This window comes from Rhinoderma darwinii, chromosome 2, assembly GCF_050947455.1.
Source record: "Rhinoderma darwinii isolate aRhiDar2 chromosome 2, aRhiDar2.hap1, whole genome shotgun sequence".
Lineage (NCBI taxonomy): Eukaryota > Metazoa > Chordata > Amphibia > Anura > Rhinodermatidae > Rhinoderma > Rhinoderma darwinii.
Genome location: NC_134688.1, coordinates 189,078,079 through 189,096,633, shown reverse-complemented (window position 1 = coordinate 189,096,633; position 18,555 = coordinate 189,078,079). Strand labels below are relative to the sequence as shown.

Genomic DNA, 18,555 nt, shown 5'->3' with positions numbered 1-18,555 from the left:
TCTTGACCCAGTTTTATGTAGAAACTGCAGCTGAGTCTCAATCACTTAACTGGAGCTGTGTTGCAATTCTCTATGCAGCTCAATATTTTGAGTAGCGCAGCATCACAGCAAAGCTGAAGGGACCACTGAACTTCACCTAGTGTTGTGGCCCCTTCGTTCTAGGCATCATGGGGTTCCAAGTGGTTGTATCTCCACCTGTCAGACATTTATTGCATATCCTATCAGTATGCCATCAATATCTGTAGTGGAAAATACCCTTTAAATAATACTATTCCAAAGGTAGCCCTTGCAAAGCTCTCTAGCCTGTTATACACATTTTCTCTTGTTTCCTCAAGTGGACAGTGGGCACTATACCACTGGATACCAGAGACTTGGCCAGAAAACTACCAAATACAATTTACTAAGCCAATAAACCAGGGACTGGTTAACCACAGGACATCAAGGACTAGTTTAAATAGGTTGTCTCATTAGAGACAATTCCGTTTAAAATCCTGCTCCCTTCTCCCCAGGGGAAAACAGCTGATTTTTCCAGGGGAAGCCGCAGCCAGTCAGAAATGCAGTATTACATGGCGGCCATTTAGATGATTGGCCTTCCTATCAACAAAAGGACTTGTCAAGTCCACCCGAATGGGAGCCGTCTCAACATAGCGCCTCTCCTTTCTGACTTATAGAGGGGACCCCCCTCTATGATGTCCATATCACCTAATAGGACATATGGGCAGAGCTTGTCTTCATAAGACAATACCTTTATGTGCTCAACGCCTAAAGACTGGTTTAACAAGCTGCTGAAAAGCAGAAAAAGCAGATATAATTCACCATATTTTGGTGCCTTTTTAAAGAGACTCTGTCACCACATTATAAGTGTCCTATCTCCTACATAAGGAGATGGGCGCTGTAATGTAGGTGACAGTAATGCTTTTTATTTAAAAAAACGATCTTTTTTCACAACGTTAGGAGCGATTTTGGTTTATGCTAATGAGCTTTCTTAATGCCCAAGTGGGCGTACTTTTACTTTCGACCAAGTGGGCGTTGTACAGAGGAGTGCATGACGCTGACCAATCGACATCATGCACTCCTCTCCATTCATTTACACTGCACTAGCGATATAGATATATCACTATGTGCAGCTACATACACAAGCCCTAACATTACTACAGTGTCCTGATAATGAATACACAAGAAATCCAGCCTGGACGTCATGTGTACTCGGAATCCTGACACTTCTGACTCTTTTTTTGTGAGATTCCGGCAAGTGAAACCAAATCTCGTTTAGCTCCGTGATCTCGCGAGATTTGGTTTCACTTGCCGGAATCTCACAAAAAAAGATTCAGAAGTGTCAGGATTCTGAGTACACATGACGTCCAGGCTGGATTTCATGTGTATTCATTATCAGGACACTGTAGTAATGTTAGGGTTTGTGTATGAGGCTGCACATAGCGATATATCTATATCGCTAGTGCAGTGTAAATGAATGGAGAGGAGTGCATGATGCCGATTGGTCAGCGTCATACACTCCTCTGTACAACGCCCACTTGGTCGAAAGTAAAAGTACGCCCACTTGGGCATTAAAAAAGCTCATTAGCATAAACCAAAATCGCTCCTAACGTTGTGAAAAAAGATCGTTTTTTTAAATAAAAAGCATTACTGTCACCTACATTACAGCGCCGCTCTCCTTATATAGGAGATAGGGCACTTATAATGTGGTGACAGAGTCTCTTTAAACCAAAGCCAGGGGTGGACCATGTAAGGAGGAAAATGTAAAAGACAGACTTATACTCTTTTTTTTAGCTGCTTCTTGTTTTGGCTAAAAAAGATACATTAAAAACTGTACTGTGTGAACCTGGCTTTAAAATTTGAGAAAACCTCACCATTAGGCCTCATGCACACTTCCGTGACGGTTCCGTAAAACACGGACCGAACACGGATGGCTTCCGTGTTCAGTCCATTGTTTCACGGACCAAATCAATGAGAAGGCAGAGACTGTTCCATCAAAAATGGATAGGAGTAGGACCTGTCCCATTTTTGACGGAAGTGTGCATGGCCCCATTGAAATGAATGTGCCAGGGTGCTATCAGTTAAAATAAACGAATAGCACCCTGACGAAAAAAACTGAAGTGGGCATGAGGCCTTAGGGCTTATTCACATGAACGAGTGCAAACTCTTGGATGTGAAAAACTGCAGTTTTTCACATCCGAGTTGCACCTGTGCGGGACCACGTGCTTTTCTGTTTACAAACATCCAAACGGAGTGTCATAATGATGGCGGCTGCGTGAAAATCACGCAGCCGCGCATCATACGGGGCTGACACACGGAGATGTTAAGTGCCATTTGCGCACGCAAAACGCTGCATTTTTTGCGTGCGCAAAACGCACACGCTCGTGTAAATCCGCCCTAAGTTTCACGCAACGGACACTCGCTGCATGAAAACTCACGCATGTGTGAATAGCCCCATTGACTTCAATAGGTCCGTGTGCTGTGCGTTGTTTCAACAAACAGCACACGGAGGAGAGTCACGCTCGTCTGAATGAGCCCTTATAGCGAGGGAATGCAAGTGAGTAAAAAGATAAAACTTACAGATTCGGAATCAGCGTCTTTTAAGCTATTAGCTGATTTTTGTAGTTTAGGGGTCTTTTGGAGGTAAAGGCGTCCCTTTAAGAGAAGCACCAATTGGAGTGCCACAGTTTACTCTCCGATCAAATATATTTGATATTTTCAGATACAGTATTTTTTATGAACCTTAACCACGCAGAACAAATGAGTCATGACAATGGGTTGAAAACTACTGATGTAGTGTGAAATCTAAGGAATTAAACATTGTGTTACAGGACTAAGGTCATGGCTTGCAGTAAGATAAAGCACTGAAACATATTCTGCAAATAATGACAGAAATATAGATGTGCAAATTATAAATATAATAAACCATTGAATGTTTCTTTATTCTCATTATTTTAGGGCACATTCAGACATGGCGGAATTGCTGTTGAATTCCGCTTCGGACAGTCCGCAGTGGAATTCTGCAGCAGCCGTTTTTTACATTTGTTTCTATACATTTTTAGGAAACTTAGTTCAGATGTTGCGGAAAATAACTGTGCAGAAATTAGGCTGCGGTGCAGACTGTCCCCTCCGCAGCATGCACATTATGTTGCGGAGAAGAAGCGGAATTTCACTGCGGATTTCAGATTGCAAAGGGTGAAATCTGCAGCAAGTCCGCTGTGATATCTGCAACGTCTGAATTACCCGTCGAATATGCAAATGTTGCTGCAAATTCGCAAAGAATCTGCAGCAACATTTTCAGTGGAAAAATTCCGCCACGTCTGAACATGGCTTTATAGTAAGTTTCATTAAAAAGTTTTTAACAACATTTTCAAACCATTTTATTCCGTATTTGTTTATACTAACTATTCTTTCCTCATATCTTTTTTTGAAGAGCATGATGATTTAAAAGTTCAAAGTCTAACGCACTGTGCAGCGCAAATATCGTAAGTACTATTTCTTCATTTTTTGCAGTTTTGCCTTTATTGCATTGACATATTTAATGGAATATTATGGAAAGCATAAAACTACAGAGCATGTACAGGAATAAAGAAAGAAAGAACGGCACTCACCCAAGTCAGCATTTTCTTCTTTGTTGCTCAATCGTAAGAAAACGGGTACATACAACTACAAAGCATTTAATAGAAATATTAAATCCATAAATCTGTCTCTTTGTATATTGAAAGAAAATACATTTTAGGGGAATTTATGAAACAATCTACGCAATTTCATCAAAAACTTTTTGTACGCTACAATTTTGCGACTTTTGTTTGTTTGTTGTTTGCCACCCCTGCCACTTTAAAAAAAAGTGGGCGGGGCTTAGAGAAAATCGCGTAAATGATAGTGGAAATCTATGCCATCTTGTATCTGGCGTAGATTTCCGCTTCTGGTGAATTGACAGCAGAAGATATGACAAACGTATTCAGCGGCTGGTCCTCTTGATAAATTTATCACATCTTACTCCAGCGGACCAAATTCTTAGACTGGCGTTTGAAACGCCCGTCTAAGTAAATCTCCCCCATTGTTTTCTTTAAATATAGTCATAATGAAATCTGCTATATTGTATATTCTACTTGAAATGTCTCGGTTATGATTGATACCGTATCTCAGGTATGTGGTTCTAATAATTTACACCGATATTTACTTGTATATTTGTAATTGTAGAGGTATATAAACTTATCTTAATTAATGTTAATCATTTTGTCAGCATGTTTGTAAAATAAATGGCATTTTCCCAATGTCAACTTGGTGCCAGAGGTGGGAAACAGCATGTGCAGCCAGCAGGCTATCTAGGTGAATGGTGCTGTGGTGAATGTCTCACGACCCATGTTCATTTATTGTCAGAACTTTTTAGTTGTGAAAAGACAGCCATCATTATCGGTTTGGGTTGTGGACAATAATAATCATTGGTAAATGGACCAAGGTCCTGTCAGTAAATACAGCGTACGGTATGTTCCCATCCCATTAGTTAAACACAGTATATGCTAAATCCTAGGTCATCCCAATGACTCAAGGACAATATCTTTTTCATGCCATAAGAAAAAAAACGTTAAAACAGACCAAGCAGCAAGCAAAAAACAATGCTTATAGATTTGGACCTCTGAAATAAATTAGTATTACAATGTCCTAATGGTAAATATAAATGTACGAGTTTCTTGCTTTTCTGATGATTTAGTCATAGAAATAATAAGGCCTTGGCGAAGTTTGGCGAAGAGTTATCAGAAAACCTGGTAGTCAGTCAGCAAGTTCATTTCCTAGACCGTTGTATGCCACAGTGCCTACAAAGTTTCATAAAATTGTAGTTTCAAATAGGGAAAGGGTTGGAAGCATGAACTGCAACGAAGAGTTGTATTGCCATCTGGAAGAACAAGTACAAAGAAGGAAAATAGTCTTATTTTAATGAACTACATTATATTTTATTTTGATTCATGTTAAAAGGGCTTCTCCACGACTTCCATATATTTCATAGACTTTAGTGTAGTTACTGCACATGCTCAGACACTTTTGCTTTAGGTATTGGCTCCAAGCACCCCAGGGGGAATGAGCACTTGTATGTGATGGGGATTCCAGTGGGCCCCAATGCATATGCCATAAATATCTGCCATGGGAATACACCTTTCATTTTCATATATATTCTAAAGGATAGTTTATGTGTATATCACGGCTATGGGGTATGTGGACCTACTGGGCCGCTCTGCTGTAGCGGAGTAGCAGCTGGCCAAACACGGTTAACCACTTAAGGACGCAGCATTGTTTTGGCCTTAAAGAGGCTCTGTCACCACATTATAAGTGGCCTATCTTGTACATGATATGATTGTCACTATAATGCAGATTACAGCAGTGTTATTTATTTAGAAAACAATCATTTTTGACGGAGTTATGACCTATATTAGCTTTATGCTAATGAGTTTCTCAATGGACAACTGGGCGTGTTTTACTTTTTGAACAAGTGGGCGTTGTGGAGAGGAGTGTATGACGCTGACCAATCAGTGACCAAATCAGCGTCATATTCTCCTCTCCATTCATTTACACAGCACATAGCGATATAGCTATATCGCTATGTGCAGCCACATAAACACACTATAACGTTACTGCAGTCTCCTGACAATGAATATACATTACCTCCAGCCAGGACGTGACGCGTATTCAGAATCCTGACCACTTCTCTGCACTTCTCTGTGATTTACAGCAAAGCAGGCATAGTCTCGCGAGATTACGCTGTAAGTTGTCATTTACAGCGAGATCTCGCTGTGCTGTGGTCTCACACAGACACTACAGAAGTGGTCAGGATTCTGAATACACATCACGTCCTGGCTGGAGGTAATGTATATTCATTGTCAGGACACTGCAATAACGTTATAGTGTGTTTATGTGGCTGCACATAGCGATATAGCTATATCGCTATGTGCTGTGTAAATGAATGGCAAGAAGTGTATGACGCTGATTGGTCAGCGTCATACACCCCTCTGTACAACGCCCATTTGGCCACAAAGTAAAACACACCCAGTTGTTCATTAAAAAACTCATTAGCATAAAGCTAATATAGGTCATAACTCCGTTAAAAATGATCGTTTCTCTAAATAAAAAAACACTGCTGTAATCTACATTACAGGGCCGATCACATCATGTACAAATTAGGCCACTTATAATGTGGTGACAGAGCCTCTTTAACCCCTTAAGGACGCAGCCTAGTTGGGCCTTAAGGCTGAGAGCCCATTTTTCAAATCTGACATATTTCACTTTATGTGGTAATAACGTCGGAATGCTTAAACCTATCCAAGCGATTCTGAGAATGTTTTCTCGTGACACATTGGGCTTCATGTTCGTGGTAAAATTTGGTCGATGTATTCAGTGTTTATTGGTGAAAAATTGCAAAATTTAGATAACATTTTGAAAAAATTGCATTTTTCTGAATTTAAATACATCTGCTTGTAAAACAGACGGTTATACCACCCAAAATAGTTACTAGTTCACATTTCCCATATGTCTACTTTAGATTGGCATCATTTTTTTAAACATTCTTTTATTTTTCTTGGACGTTACAAGGCCTAGAACATAAACAGCAATTTCTCATATTTTTAAGAAAATTTCAAAAGCCTTTTTTTTAAGGTACCTGTTCAGTTCTGAAGTGGCTTTGAGGGGCCTTTTTATTAGAAACCCCTATAAAACACCCCATTTTAAAAACTAGACCCCTCAAAGTATTCAAAACAGCATTTAGAACGTTTTTTTAACCATTTAGGCATTTCACAGGAATTAAAGCAAAGTGGAGGTGAAATTTTCAAATTTCATTTTTCTTGCTGAATTTCAATTTTATTCCATTTTTTCTGTAACACAGAAGGTTTTACCAGAGAAACACTATTAAATATGTATTGTCCATATTCTGCAGTTTTAAGAAATGTCCCACATGTGGCTCTAGTGTACTCGTGGACTAAAACACAAGCCCCAGAAACAAAGAAGCACCTAGTGCATTTTGGGGCCTCTTTTTTATTAGAATATATTTTAGGCAGCATGCCAGGTTTGAAGAGGTGTTGAGGTGCCAAAACAGTAGGAATCCCCCAAAAGTGACCCCATTTTGGAAACTACACCCCTCAAGGAATTCATGTATGGTTGTTGTTGTTGTTACCATTTTGACCACACAGTTGTTTCACAGCACGTATTTGAATTGGGAAATTTAAAAAATGAATTTTTTTCAAATAAGATGTCATTTTTTATCAAAATTTCTTATTTTCATAAAGAAATAAAATGTCCCCATTTTGTTTCCCAATTTGTCCTGAGTGTGTAAATACCCCATTTGTGGTGATAAACTACCGTTTGGGCCCATGGGAGGCCTCAGAAGGGAAGGAGCGCTGTGTGTTCTTTGGAGTCCAGATTTTGCTGGATTGGTTTTTGGGTGCCATGTCGCATTTGCAGAGCCCCAGAGGTATCAAAGCAATGGAAACCCACCAAAAGTGACCCCATTTTAAAATCCACACCCCTTAAGGCATTCATCTAGAGGTGTAATGAGCATTTTGATCCCACAGGTATTGTCTAAAAGGTAATGCGCAGCAGATGGTTCAGTGTGAGATTTGCAATTTTCTATATATGTATGCCATTTCAGTGTCCAATATATTGTGCCCAGCATGCGCCACTGGAAATATACACCCTATAAATTGTAACGTGGGTTCTCCTGGGTATGGCAATACCATACATGTGGCTGTTATCTGCTGCCTGGGCACACGGCAGTGCTTAGAAGGGAAGGACCACCATTTGGCCTTCTGGAGCTTTTCTGGTGCTAAGTCGTGAATGCAGAAGCCCCTGAGGTACCAGTACAGTTGAAACCCCCAAGAAGTGACCCCATTTTAAAATCGACACCCCTTAAGGCATTCATCTTGAGGTGTAGTGAGTATTTTGACCCCACAGGTATTGTCTGAAAGGTAAGGAGCAGCAGATGGTGCAGTGTGAGTTTTGCAATTTTCTATATATCTATGCCATTTCAGTGTCCAATATATTGTGCAAAGCATGTGCCACCGGAGATATACACCCCCATAAACTGTAATGTGGGATCTCCTGGGTACGGCAATACCCTACAGGTGGCTGTTATCAGCTGCCTGGGCACACAGCAGGGCTCAGAAGGGAAAGGTGAGGAGGATAAGCTGTGCGGAGTGCATCAGGGTAGAAATCTATGGGATGTATGATACATTTTAAAACACTCTTTCATATAGAGCCCTGGTTTTTCGGGACACGTGTCACATTGATATATTGTGTCCTTCCTTATCCCCGTCTTTGAGCAGACTTTGCACCTCTTTTGAGTTTTTCCCTTCTTGCCAGTTTGGGGAACTTCTCCTGGACAGTGTTGCCCTGGTACGATGTGTGTGGCCTCGCTTCCAGAAGTACTGTGTGCCCCCTCTTCTTGGTCCCTAAAGATTAGGTTCTTGATAACCACCTTTTGAAATTCTAGGAAAGTTCCCCTCTGGCCTGCACATCGACGTAGCACGTACGCATTGTACAATGCCATCTTTATGATGTGCACAGCCAGCTTTTTATACCACACCGCATGGAGCTTTAGGGCTTCAGGACTTGATTTGACAAGTCCACCCCCCCATGTACCTATTGTAGTCCAGGATGCAGTCTGGTTTGGGGGTCTCTGTACTGGTACCTCGTACAGGTACATGGGTACTGGTGTGGCCATGTATTGTTGTCAATACAAGGACATCTCTACGGTCCTTGTACTTGACACACAATATATTGCTGCTAGATTGTGCCCTGCTCTCACCCCTTCTGAGTGTTTGCCCAAGCAGTGTCTTAGGGAGGCTTCTCAGATTTCTTCTAGCAGTGCCGCATGCTGCAGTACTACTGGAAGCGAGACACTTGAAGAGTGGGATTCTGGTATAAAAATTATCCAGGTAGAGGTGGTAACCCTGGTGCAGCAGTGTGCGCACCAAATCCCACACAATTTTTGCATTACCTCCCAGTAAGGGGGGGCATTATGGGGGCTGAATACTGGTGTCCTTCCCTTCATATATCCTAAATTTGTAGGTATACCCTGATGCACTCTCGCACAGCTTATATATCTTCACGCCATACCTTGCCCTCTTACGCGGCAGGTACTGGCGGAATTGAAGCCTCCCTTTAAAATGTACCAAGGACTCATCAATAGAAATACACTTCTCGGGGGTGTAGGCTTGGGAAAACCGGGCACTGAAATGGTCTAATAGGGGTCTCCGTTTATACAAACGGTCAAAACTGAGGTCATCTTGGAGTAGGCAATGCTCATTATCAGTATAATGTAAGAAGCAAAGTATTGCATAATGTTTTGTTTTTTTAGGTTCCAGTTCAGTTCCGAAGTTGCTTTGAGGGGCCTATATATTAGAAACCCCTATCAAACACCCCATTTTAGAAACTAGACCCCTCAAAGTATTCATAACAGCATTTAGAAAGTTTGTTAACCCTTTAGGTGTTTCACAGGAATTTAGAGCAAAGTAGAGGTGAAATTGACATATTTCTTTATTTTTTTTTTGTCAGAAAATCCTTTTTATTCCATTTTTTTCTCTAAAACAGAAGGTTTTACCAGAGAAACACAACTCAATACTTATTGCCCAGGTTCTTCAGTTTTGAGAAATATCTCACATGTGGCCCTACTGTGAAAATGGACTCAAACACTGGCCTCCGAATCAAAGAACCACCTAGAGGATTATGAGGCCTCCTTTTTATTAGGTACCATGTCCGGTTTCAAGAGGTCTTGTGGTGCCAAAACAGTGGAAACCCCCAAAAAGTGACCCTATTTTGGAAACTAGACCCCTTGAGGAATTCATTGCAGTTTTCATGGGGTGCATGCGACTTTTTGATCCGTTTTTATTCTATTTTTAATTGGCGTTGTGACTAAAAAACAGCAATTCGACTATTGTTTTTTATTCAAATTTTTTTACAGCGTTCACCGTGCGCTATAAATACATATTCACTTTATTCTGTGGGACGATACGATTATGGCGATACCATATGTTTATAGGTTTTTTTATGTCTTATGACGTTTGCACAATAATATACGTTTTCTTTTTGTGTTGCCATATTCTTTTTTTTTTTTGTAAATTCTTTATTTTAGGGTTTTCCAACAAACAAAAAGGAAGGAAGGGTACAAAAATAAAAAAGGGAGGGGGCAACAGATCATCTTCACAATGCGAAACATCTATTAATATAATAATGCATCTCAAACAATACAATCCGGCATAATAATGTTATATTGAGAAATCAATATGGTGTTGACCTTAAAACATGTGGCATTAAATCCCTTGAACCAATATACGGAAAATCTTGTGAGTAGATGACTTGCCTCAGGAAGACAATTTGATGGTTATCTAAATGTGGGATCAGGCTGTAGTATTAGCTAATTAGGATAAATCTACAGATTTATAAAATTGTATCCAATTGTCCCATATATGTTGGAATTTGTCTAGGTCTTGGTTCAAAAGCCATTTAGTTTTTTCGTACGATTGTATTATATTTATTTCTCTTAACCACTCAGTTATTGTAGGGGGATCAACCTCTTTCCAGTGTCTAGCTATTAAGGTCTTTGCTGCACTTATAAGATGTGGTAAAGCAGAGTTACGATTTATATATTGATACGACATGTCTAGGTTAAGTAGTGTTAGTTCTGGAGTAAGAGTAATGTCTATGGCTAGAAATTTTCTTAAGATGCCTTGGACCTTTTGCCAAAATGGGAGTATTAAGGGACATTCGTACCATATATGCAAAAGCGCCCCCTTTGCTGTTCCACATCTCCAACAAGTGGGAGAATAAGACGGATCAATCTTATTGAGAACCTCTGGAGTTTTATACCACCTCGCTATGATTTTATAATTAAGTTCCTGGATTCTTGTTGAGATTGAGAAAGAGTGAGAGTGGTTTAAGATTATTTTGGTTTGTTCTGCTGAGAATTTAGTGTTTAGGTCTTTCTCCCATCTTGAGATATAGGAAGGTGGATCTGAGGTTAATAATAATGACTTGTATAATTTCGATATCATACTCTTGACCGGTTTTGGTTGGGGACCAAATTTTGATAATAAATTATATGATGTTGAGTCAGTAATCTCTGGTGAGAACAGTCTGACTGCTTCCAGGATCGTTTTGTCGTCTTGTTCACTTAAGTTTGAATCCTTAAACTCGGGCAGATCCGTTAGTTGGTGTACAATTTTGTTGTTTTTAATTAAATGTTTTACCGCTAAGGTAGCTAATGTTGGATTATCAGAAATGGTCTGTTTCAAGGATCTGAATTTGTTAGGTATGAGAAATGAGAAAGGCGTCAGTTCACAGATATTTGGGACCATCAGGTTTTTCTTGTTAAGTTTGTGCCAAGTCCGTAGAGTGAAATTTGTCAGAGAGTTTCCGATTGTGTTGTATTGAATTCTATTGTGGGGGGTGATCCACATATATCTTTCAAATTTTTGGTTAAGCATATGCAGTTCTATGTCCGTCCATAATTTGCGTTTTGGATAAAAGTATAGTTCTAGGACTCTGTTGATATGGGTTGCGTCTCTATACTTCTCAAAATCAGGTAGTCCAATCCCTCCCATTTTCCTAGGTTTAGTCAAGGTGTCATATTTGACTCTAAATCCCTTTGAATGCCAAATAAACTTTGTTGTTATTTGTTTAAGGTTTTTAAAAAAGGAGTGGGGAATGTTAATGGGGAGGGTCTGTAGAAAGTAGAGGACTTTGGGTAGAATTATCATCTTCACAAGATTAGTTCTTCCGAACCATGAGGTTTGTATTGAGTTCCAATTTATAAGATCTTTTTCTATTTTTTCCAACAGAGGTTTGTAGTTCAGATCAAATAGTTTTGTCAAGTCTGGATCTATCTTAATACCTAGATAATTTATGCTAGTGCAGGTGTTTTTGAAAGGGGACATCTTAGATAATGAGGTCCAATTTCTTGTACACACGTTTATATTAAGGAGTTCCGATTTTGAATTATTTATTTTAAAATTGGATATTTTCCCAAACAGTTCAAATTCCTTGAGCAGAATCTTAAGCGATGTGTTCGGATTTGTCATAATAATGAGCATATCGTCTGCGAAGGTCGCAGTTTTATGTTCAGTTTTATTGCATAAAATTCCTTTAATTTTTGCATTTTCTCTTATTCTTTGGGCTAAGACTTCCATCGTTAAAATGAATAACAAGGGGGATAATGGACAGCCTTGCCTTGTTCCATTTCTAATTTGAAATGGCTGTGAGAGGACTCCGTTAATTTTAATTCTAGCGGATGGGTTGATGTACAAGGCCATAATTTTGTCTAATAAATTTTCTGGTAAACCAAACTTTACAAGAGTAGATTTTAAAAATTGCCAGTTGACCCTATCGAACGCTTTTTCTGCGTCTGTTGATAGGAGAGCTAACGGTATATTTTGTTTTTTAGCGTATTGTATAATATTAATTATTCTCAAGGTGTTGTCTTTTGCTTCCCTGTTGGGAGTGAAACCCACTTGCTCAGGATTTATAAGGGAGGGTAGTAGGGGTTGTAGTCTGTTTGCAATTATTTTAGCATAGATTTTAACGTCATTATTAATTAATGAAATCGGTCTGTAATTGCTACAGAGTGTGGCATCTTTGCTTTCTTTAGGGATCAAGGTGAGGTGAGCAGTAAGAGATTCTTTACGGAATGGATTGGAGGAATCTATGCTATTTAAGTAATAAGTCATATGGGGGATGAGGATGTCTTTAAACTTTTTGTAATAAATACTGGAGAACCCGTCTGGTCCTGGGCTTTTCCCATTCGGACTTGCTTTGATCGCGTTTTCGATTTCTTGGGTTGAAAATGGCTTGTTAAGTATTATTTTGTGGGTTTCGCTGATACATGGTAGGTGTACCTCGTCTAAGACCTCTTATTGTGCTTTCCTTTTCTTGGACATTTTGGTTATCTAAGTTATATAGTTCTTCATAGTATGTATTAAATACTTTGGATATTTCGTCTGTCGTATGTACCAAGTTATTTTGTTTGTTTTTAATCTTTGGAATAAATGTTGCAGACTTGTGTTTTTTTATCAGAGAAGCTAATTTTTTACCACATTTGTCAGATTGAGCATATGATCTAAATTTTGAGTAGAAGAGGAACCTTTCTGTATTCAAATTAAGAAGCTCTCTGAGTTCTGATCTAAGTTTAAAGAGACCTTTTTCGGCATTGGGGTTTAGAGTTCTCTTGTGTGTATTTTCTAACCTCGCTATCTCCTTTATTAATACCTTATATCTTAGTTCCTTTTCCTTTTTTTTCCTCGAGCCTAGTTCAATGAGTTGACCTCTAATAACAGCCTTATGAGTTTCCCATATAGTAGCCGTACATTTGCCCTCTGGGCAATTATCTGTAAAAAAGTTTTGAAGACCTTTTAATAAATATTTGACATCCTCTCCATCATTTAACAGATTTTCGTTAAGTTTCCAGTTAAAGGCGGACTTAGGTTTGGGGCTCAATTCTAGGGTCAAAAAGTGCGGTGCATGATCAGAATGAGTGATTAATCCATAGTTCACTTCCCTCACTGAGCTTAATAAACTATGTGGGATTAGTAGATAATCTATCCTTGAGTATTTTTTATGTACTGCCGAGTAGAAAGAGTATTCCTTGGTGGATGGGAATTTTAATCTCCAGGGATCCATTAGTTGAGATTCAGAGAATAATTTTTTAATAGATTTAAGTGTTTTAAATGACATAGTTGAGAAGTTGTTGGACGTGTCTAAGGATGGTTGTAGAGGAGTATTGAAGTCTCCTCCTAATATCAGTGAGCCTTCCTTGAATTCCTCTAATAACTCAAATATGTGTTTGAAAAATTTGTCCTGACCTACGTTGGGCGTGTAGATGTTTGCGAAAGTGAATAATTTATCATGGATTGAGCCTTTAACAAAAACATACCGTCCATCTCTGTCTGTTTTACAAGCCATCATAGTAAAGGGTAATTTTTTGTGTATTATAATGGAAACTCCTTTATGCCTTTTAAGGGGTGAGGCTGAGTTGTACCATTGGGTGTAATTTTTATTCTTCGTGATAGGAGTATAAGATTTCTTAAAGTGTGTCTCCTGTAGGAAGACTACGTCTATTTTCTGTTTCTCCAGAAATTGGAGAATTTGCAATCTCTTCTGAGGGACATTAATACCTTTCACGTTATAAGTGGCTAGTTTAAGTTCAGCCATTTAAAACCAAATTGATGGAAATTATATTTAGAATGCCTTTATGCAGTGAGATGCATCTTGATTTAGGTAGCAAGAGTGAGTGTGATGAAGGAAGGTTGGAAAGGGAAAAAAACAAATTATAATGTAAACATTTTCCAAAGGAAACAACAATTATCATGTTATGCAGCTGGGTGGAAATAGTGGGGGGACCCCATTCCACACCAGAGTAGATTGCATTAATTAACATTCCCGGGGGGGCCAGGTATAGTGAGTATTCCCTCACAATTAGGCTTTGAGGAGATCCAGTGCTCCTCCCAGCAAAATCTCTAGAAACATAGAGTATGGTTAACAGGCAAGTAAGTGGTATAAGTACAAAAGTTTACCTCAATTATGGTATGAACATAAAGGTATACAATATCACTCTGTCCATGCAGAGTTGCAATTTTTGGAAGAACATTTTCCACAAGATAGATATGCTCACCTATAAGAACAGACACCATTTTACAGCATAGTAGTCCTATCCCTAGGCCAAATAAGCATTCTACCTATTTCTAATGTATCAAACACATAACTAAACATTTATTATTCAAACATATATAGACCCATGTTTAAAAAGGATATATCAAAGGACATCTTCTTTGTCCTGTAAGAACAGCCAGAAGTCCTCGTGCGTAACGGATGAGGTGTTCGAATGGTCCTTGATAAAATGAATGAGAAATTTGAAGTCCATGAAGTATGACATGAGTTTAGTTGTGAGTGGACTTGTCTTTTCCCCTTGGGGTTTTTGTGAAGTCTGTATCAGATTTTTTCATTCTCTTGGTCTTTTGTGGAGTGATGCTTTCCCAGTTTCCCAGACTGGGTAATGGCGGAAGGTCCAGTTTCTCTTCCGAAGTAATCCAGTCCGGAATTTGTAAGTGATTGAGATCCAGCTTATTCAGAACAAAAGGTAGATCATCTGGGGTTTTGATTATTAATGACTTATTAGCCAAAGAAATTGTAATTCCAAATGGAAACATGCATCTGTACGGGATGTTTTTTTCTCTGAGGGCCCTAGTAAGAGGCTGTAGTTGTCTTCTTAGATCCAGTGTAAATCTGGATAGATCCTGATAGATCTGGATATCGTTGTTCTCGTACTCAATTTTTTTTTGCAATTCTTGAATTTGTTAGAATTTCTTCCTTCAGCCGAAAACTCTGGAGGCAGCATAAAATGTCTCTAGGTTTGTCGTTACTTATTGATTTCGGTCTATAGACCCTGTGTGCTCTCTCTAGGCCCATATCACAAGGTTCCTCTTTATGGAGCAATTCAGAGAAGATTTGAGTCAAAACAGATGATATGTCTTTATCCGGAATATTTTCAGGGACGCCCCTTACACGGATATTGTTACGGCGTGATCTGTTTTCTAAATCATCTATATGGATTTTTTGTAGGTATGCTTCCTTTTGTTTCTCCACAAGTATTCCTGACACTTTCTCTGAGTGTTGAATTATTTGAGAACATGTCTCCTCTAATGTATTTATCCTGGTAAAAACTTGTCTAACATCACTTCGCAGTTCTGAGATGTCGTCTTTAACCGTTTGAGTGAACTCTTTGAAGAGATTTCTAATGCATTCAGTAGTAGGTAGTGATTTTATATATTCTCTCAACTCTATCGGTTCCTGTAAGGATCCTTCTTCCTCCTCACTATCTGTCCAATTTGATGCTTGGAAGAGATCGTGCGATCTATCACCTGTCTTGGGTTTGGTGCTAGTGTCATAGTATAGTTTTTTACTTGCTTTCTCGCTTTCAGGTCCCTTTTTAGGGGTTTTACTACTCTTGTCTTCTGTAGTTTTCCCTGGGATTTTTCCCATGATTGCCTGTCTTGTTGTAATTTCGCTGGGAGGTGTAATGTTTATCCTTATTGCATTATCATTTATTTCAGTATAGATGCAAGCCTGTCCAGGTGGCTCTGCAACAGGATATATAGAGTAATAGAATAATAGAAGGGGGCTTAGCTTGGTATATTATGAGAGAAGTCAGTGCAAATTAGTGCTGTGTCCCTGTTCTGTTTATGTGCAGATACACTTTATTATCAGAGACTGTAGTTTTGCTGGATGCTTATATCACACAGTGCTAATAGGAAGTTATATATAGGGAGTTATATTTTTTTCTTCTTGTTCACCCCTGTTATATTCCCTACTGGAGGGTCAAGACAGTCTCTGTAGAGGTCAATGGTTGCTATAAATCTTGCCACTAACCTCTTATTGGAACTTTCCCTGTTGTCCAGATAGCTGTTAAATAGTGTAAAATGGCCGCCGGCACAATTTTTCTCCTGTTTCTTCCTCCTAAACTGGCAGAATCCTCCTTCTTGTCAGCGTTCTTTTGTCCATGAGATCTTTCCTCCCAAGCGGTGTGTGACAGGCCGTTTTTCGGGCCGTTCTGGGGTGGTCGGGTGCCACGTCCGGGACTCTGCCTGCAGGAAAGACCGGGGATCCAGTGTGTGTACTAGGCCTCAATAGGCCGCGGATGTCGCCGTGTCTCAAATAAAAAAATGAGGCCTGCTTTCTCCTCCTCTGGCTATGGTGAGTCCTTCTGTGAAGGTGGTTCGACTATATTAGTCTTTGTTTTCCGTGGATGGAGCTGGATGTAACTTCTCCATGCAGAGCTCCCTAATGCACATCTGTCTCCTTGCTCAGCCAGGCCACGCCCCCCTGTGTTGCCATATTCTAAGAGTCATAACTTTTTTATTTTTCCATCAAGAAAGCCGTGCGAGGACTTGTTTTTTGCGTAACGAACTGTAGTTTCGATCAGAACCAATTTTAGGTATATGCGACTTTTTGATCTCTTTTTATTAATTTTTTTTGGGAGGTGAAGTGACCAAAAAAATTTGATTCTGGTATGGTTTATTGTTATTTTCTTTTATGGCGTTCACCGCGCGGGATAAATAACTAAATAATTTTGTAGGTCAGGCCGTTACGGACGCGGCGATACCAATTATGTATCGTTTATTTGTTTATTTATTTATTTTTATTAATAAAAATGAACTAATAAGGGAAAAGGGGGATTTTTACTTTTATTACTTTTAAAACTTTTAATTTTCTTATTTTTACACAACTTTTTTTAACTTTTTTTTAACTTTATTACTTTGTCCCACTAGGGGACTTGAGGGCAGGAGGCCCTGATCGCAATTCTAATACACTGCACTACATGCGTAGTGCAGTGTATTCGAGCTATCAGCTACTCACTGACAGCAAGCATAGTGGGCCCTGACTTTGTCAGGACCCACTAGGCTTCCGTAGATGGCATAGCCAGACGCCATTATTAGGCGTCCGGTTGTCATAGCAACCATCGCTGCCCGCTATCATGTAGCAGGCCATCGATGGTGGTTTAACCCCTAAGAAGCCGAGATAGCTATTGAACGCGGCTTTTAAGGGGTTAATCAGCGGGGACACAGCGATCGATCCCCGCGATAGGAGCTGCGGCAACTGCTGTACGAGACAGCAGCTGTCACAGCTCCTGCATGTGTCAAGAAGACGGCCGAAATGGCCATTACTCCTGTGACGTACTATTAGGTCATGGAGCGCGAACGATACATTTACCATGACCTAATAGTACGTCCAGGAGCTGGAAGAGGTTAATTATAGTCTTTAGGACAAGAGTACCTGGGTAGAAGATTTGGCACATGTGACACTTGGCACAGATGACACTTGGCACAGTTGATGGACTTGACTCCGACACTATATTTCGCACTGGAACAAACACAATTACTGGATACGGGATACGGGAAGATAGGAAACAACTAAGGGACCATTTGCAATAACGAAAATGGGCAGACACAACAACGCTCAGGGAAGGTGGAAGAGGGCAGAGTCCTTTTTATAATCCACGGTGCGCTTGGGACAGGATAGGCTGCTTTTTACAGGTGCGCGTGCTGTCCCTTTAAGGCCGGGAACGAGTGTGCATGCGCACCCTAGGAAGGACAGTAGAGCAGAGCGGCCACATATGCTGGTGTCTCTAAAAAGGCAGATGCTAGCTGGAATTCATCGGTCTGCGGTCGTGGCCGCTGTAGGATAAGAGATACCGGTCCGCGACCACGTCCATTACAGTGTATAATATATGACCGCAATAAAATACAATAAATGGCCAATAGAACTGGTAATAATTTAGGGCCCTACCTTCTAATCTTTGTTTGGCACTTGGCAGTTTAGAGTATTAAAAGAGCAGACATGTTGGCTCTAAGGATGTCCACTGAATGGGCCCTCAAACTGCCATTACGTAACAAACACCCATTTTTCTGCATATGCTAATGATCCCTCATGGTGCCATAGATTAGATTGAACCCCTAGGTTTCAAGGGATTTTTGAGTAAACTACATTTACTAACAATACATCCGCAAACTCAATATTCACTCTCTTGAA

The 18,555-nt window shown here is 39.7% G+C and overlaps 1 protein-coding gene across 2 annotated transcripts in view; it reads left to right on the top strand.

Moving 5' to 3' along the window:
• Window positions 1–18,555, top strand: part of AFF3 (ALF transcription elongation factor 3) — a 478,799-nt gene that overhangs the window by 327,183 nt on the left and 133,061 nt on the right. For both annotated transcript variants that reach the window (XM_075852633.1, XM_075852634.1), the window contains exon 5: window positions 3,428–3,479. In XM_075852633.1, the coding sequence (XP_075708748.1) occupies window positions 3,428–3,479 (52 nt within the window). The remainder of the gene's footprint in view (window positions 1–3,427; window positions 3,480–18,555) is intronic.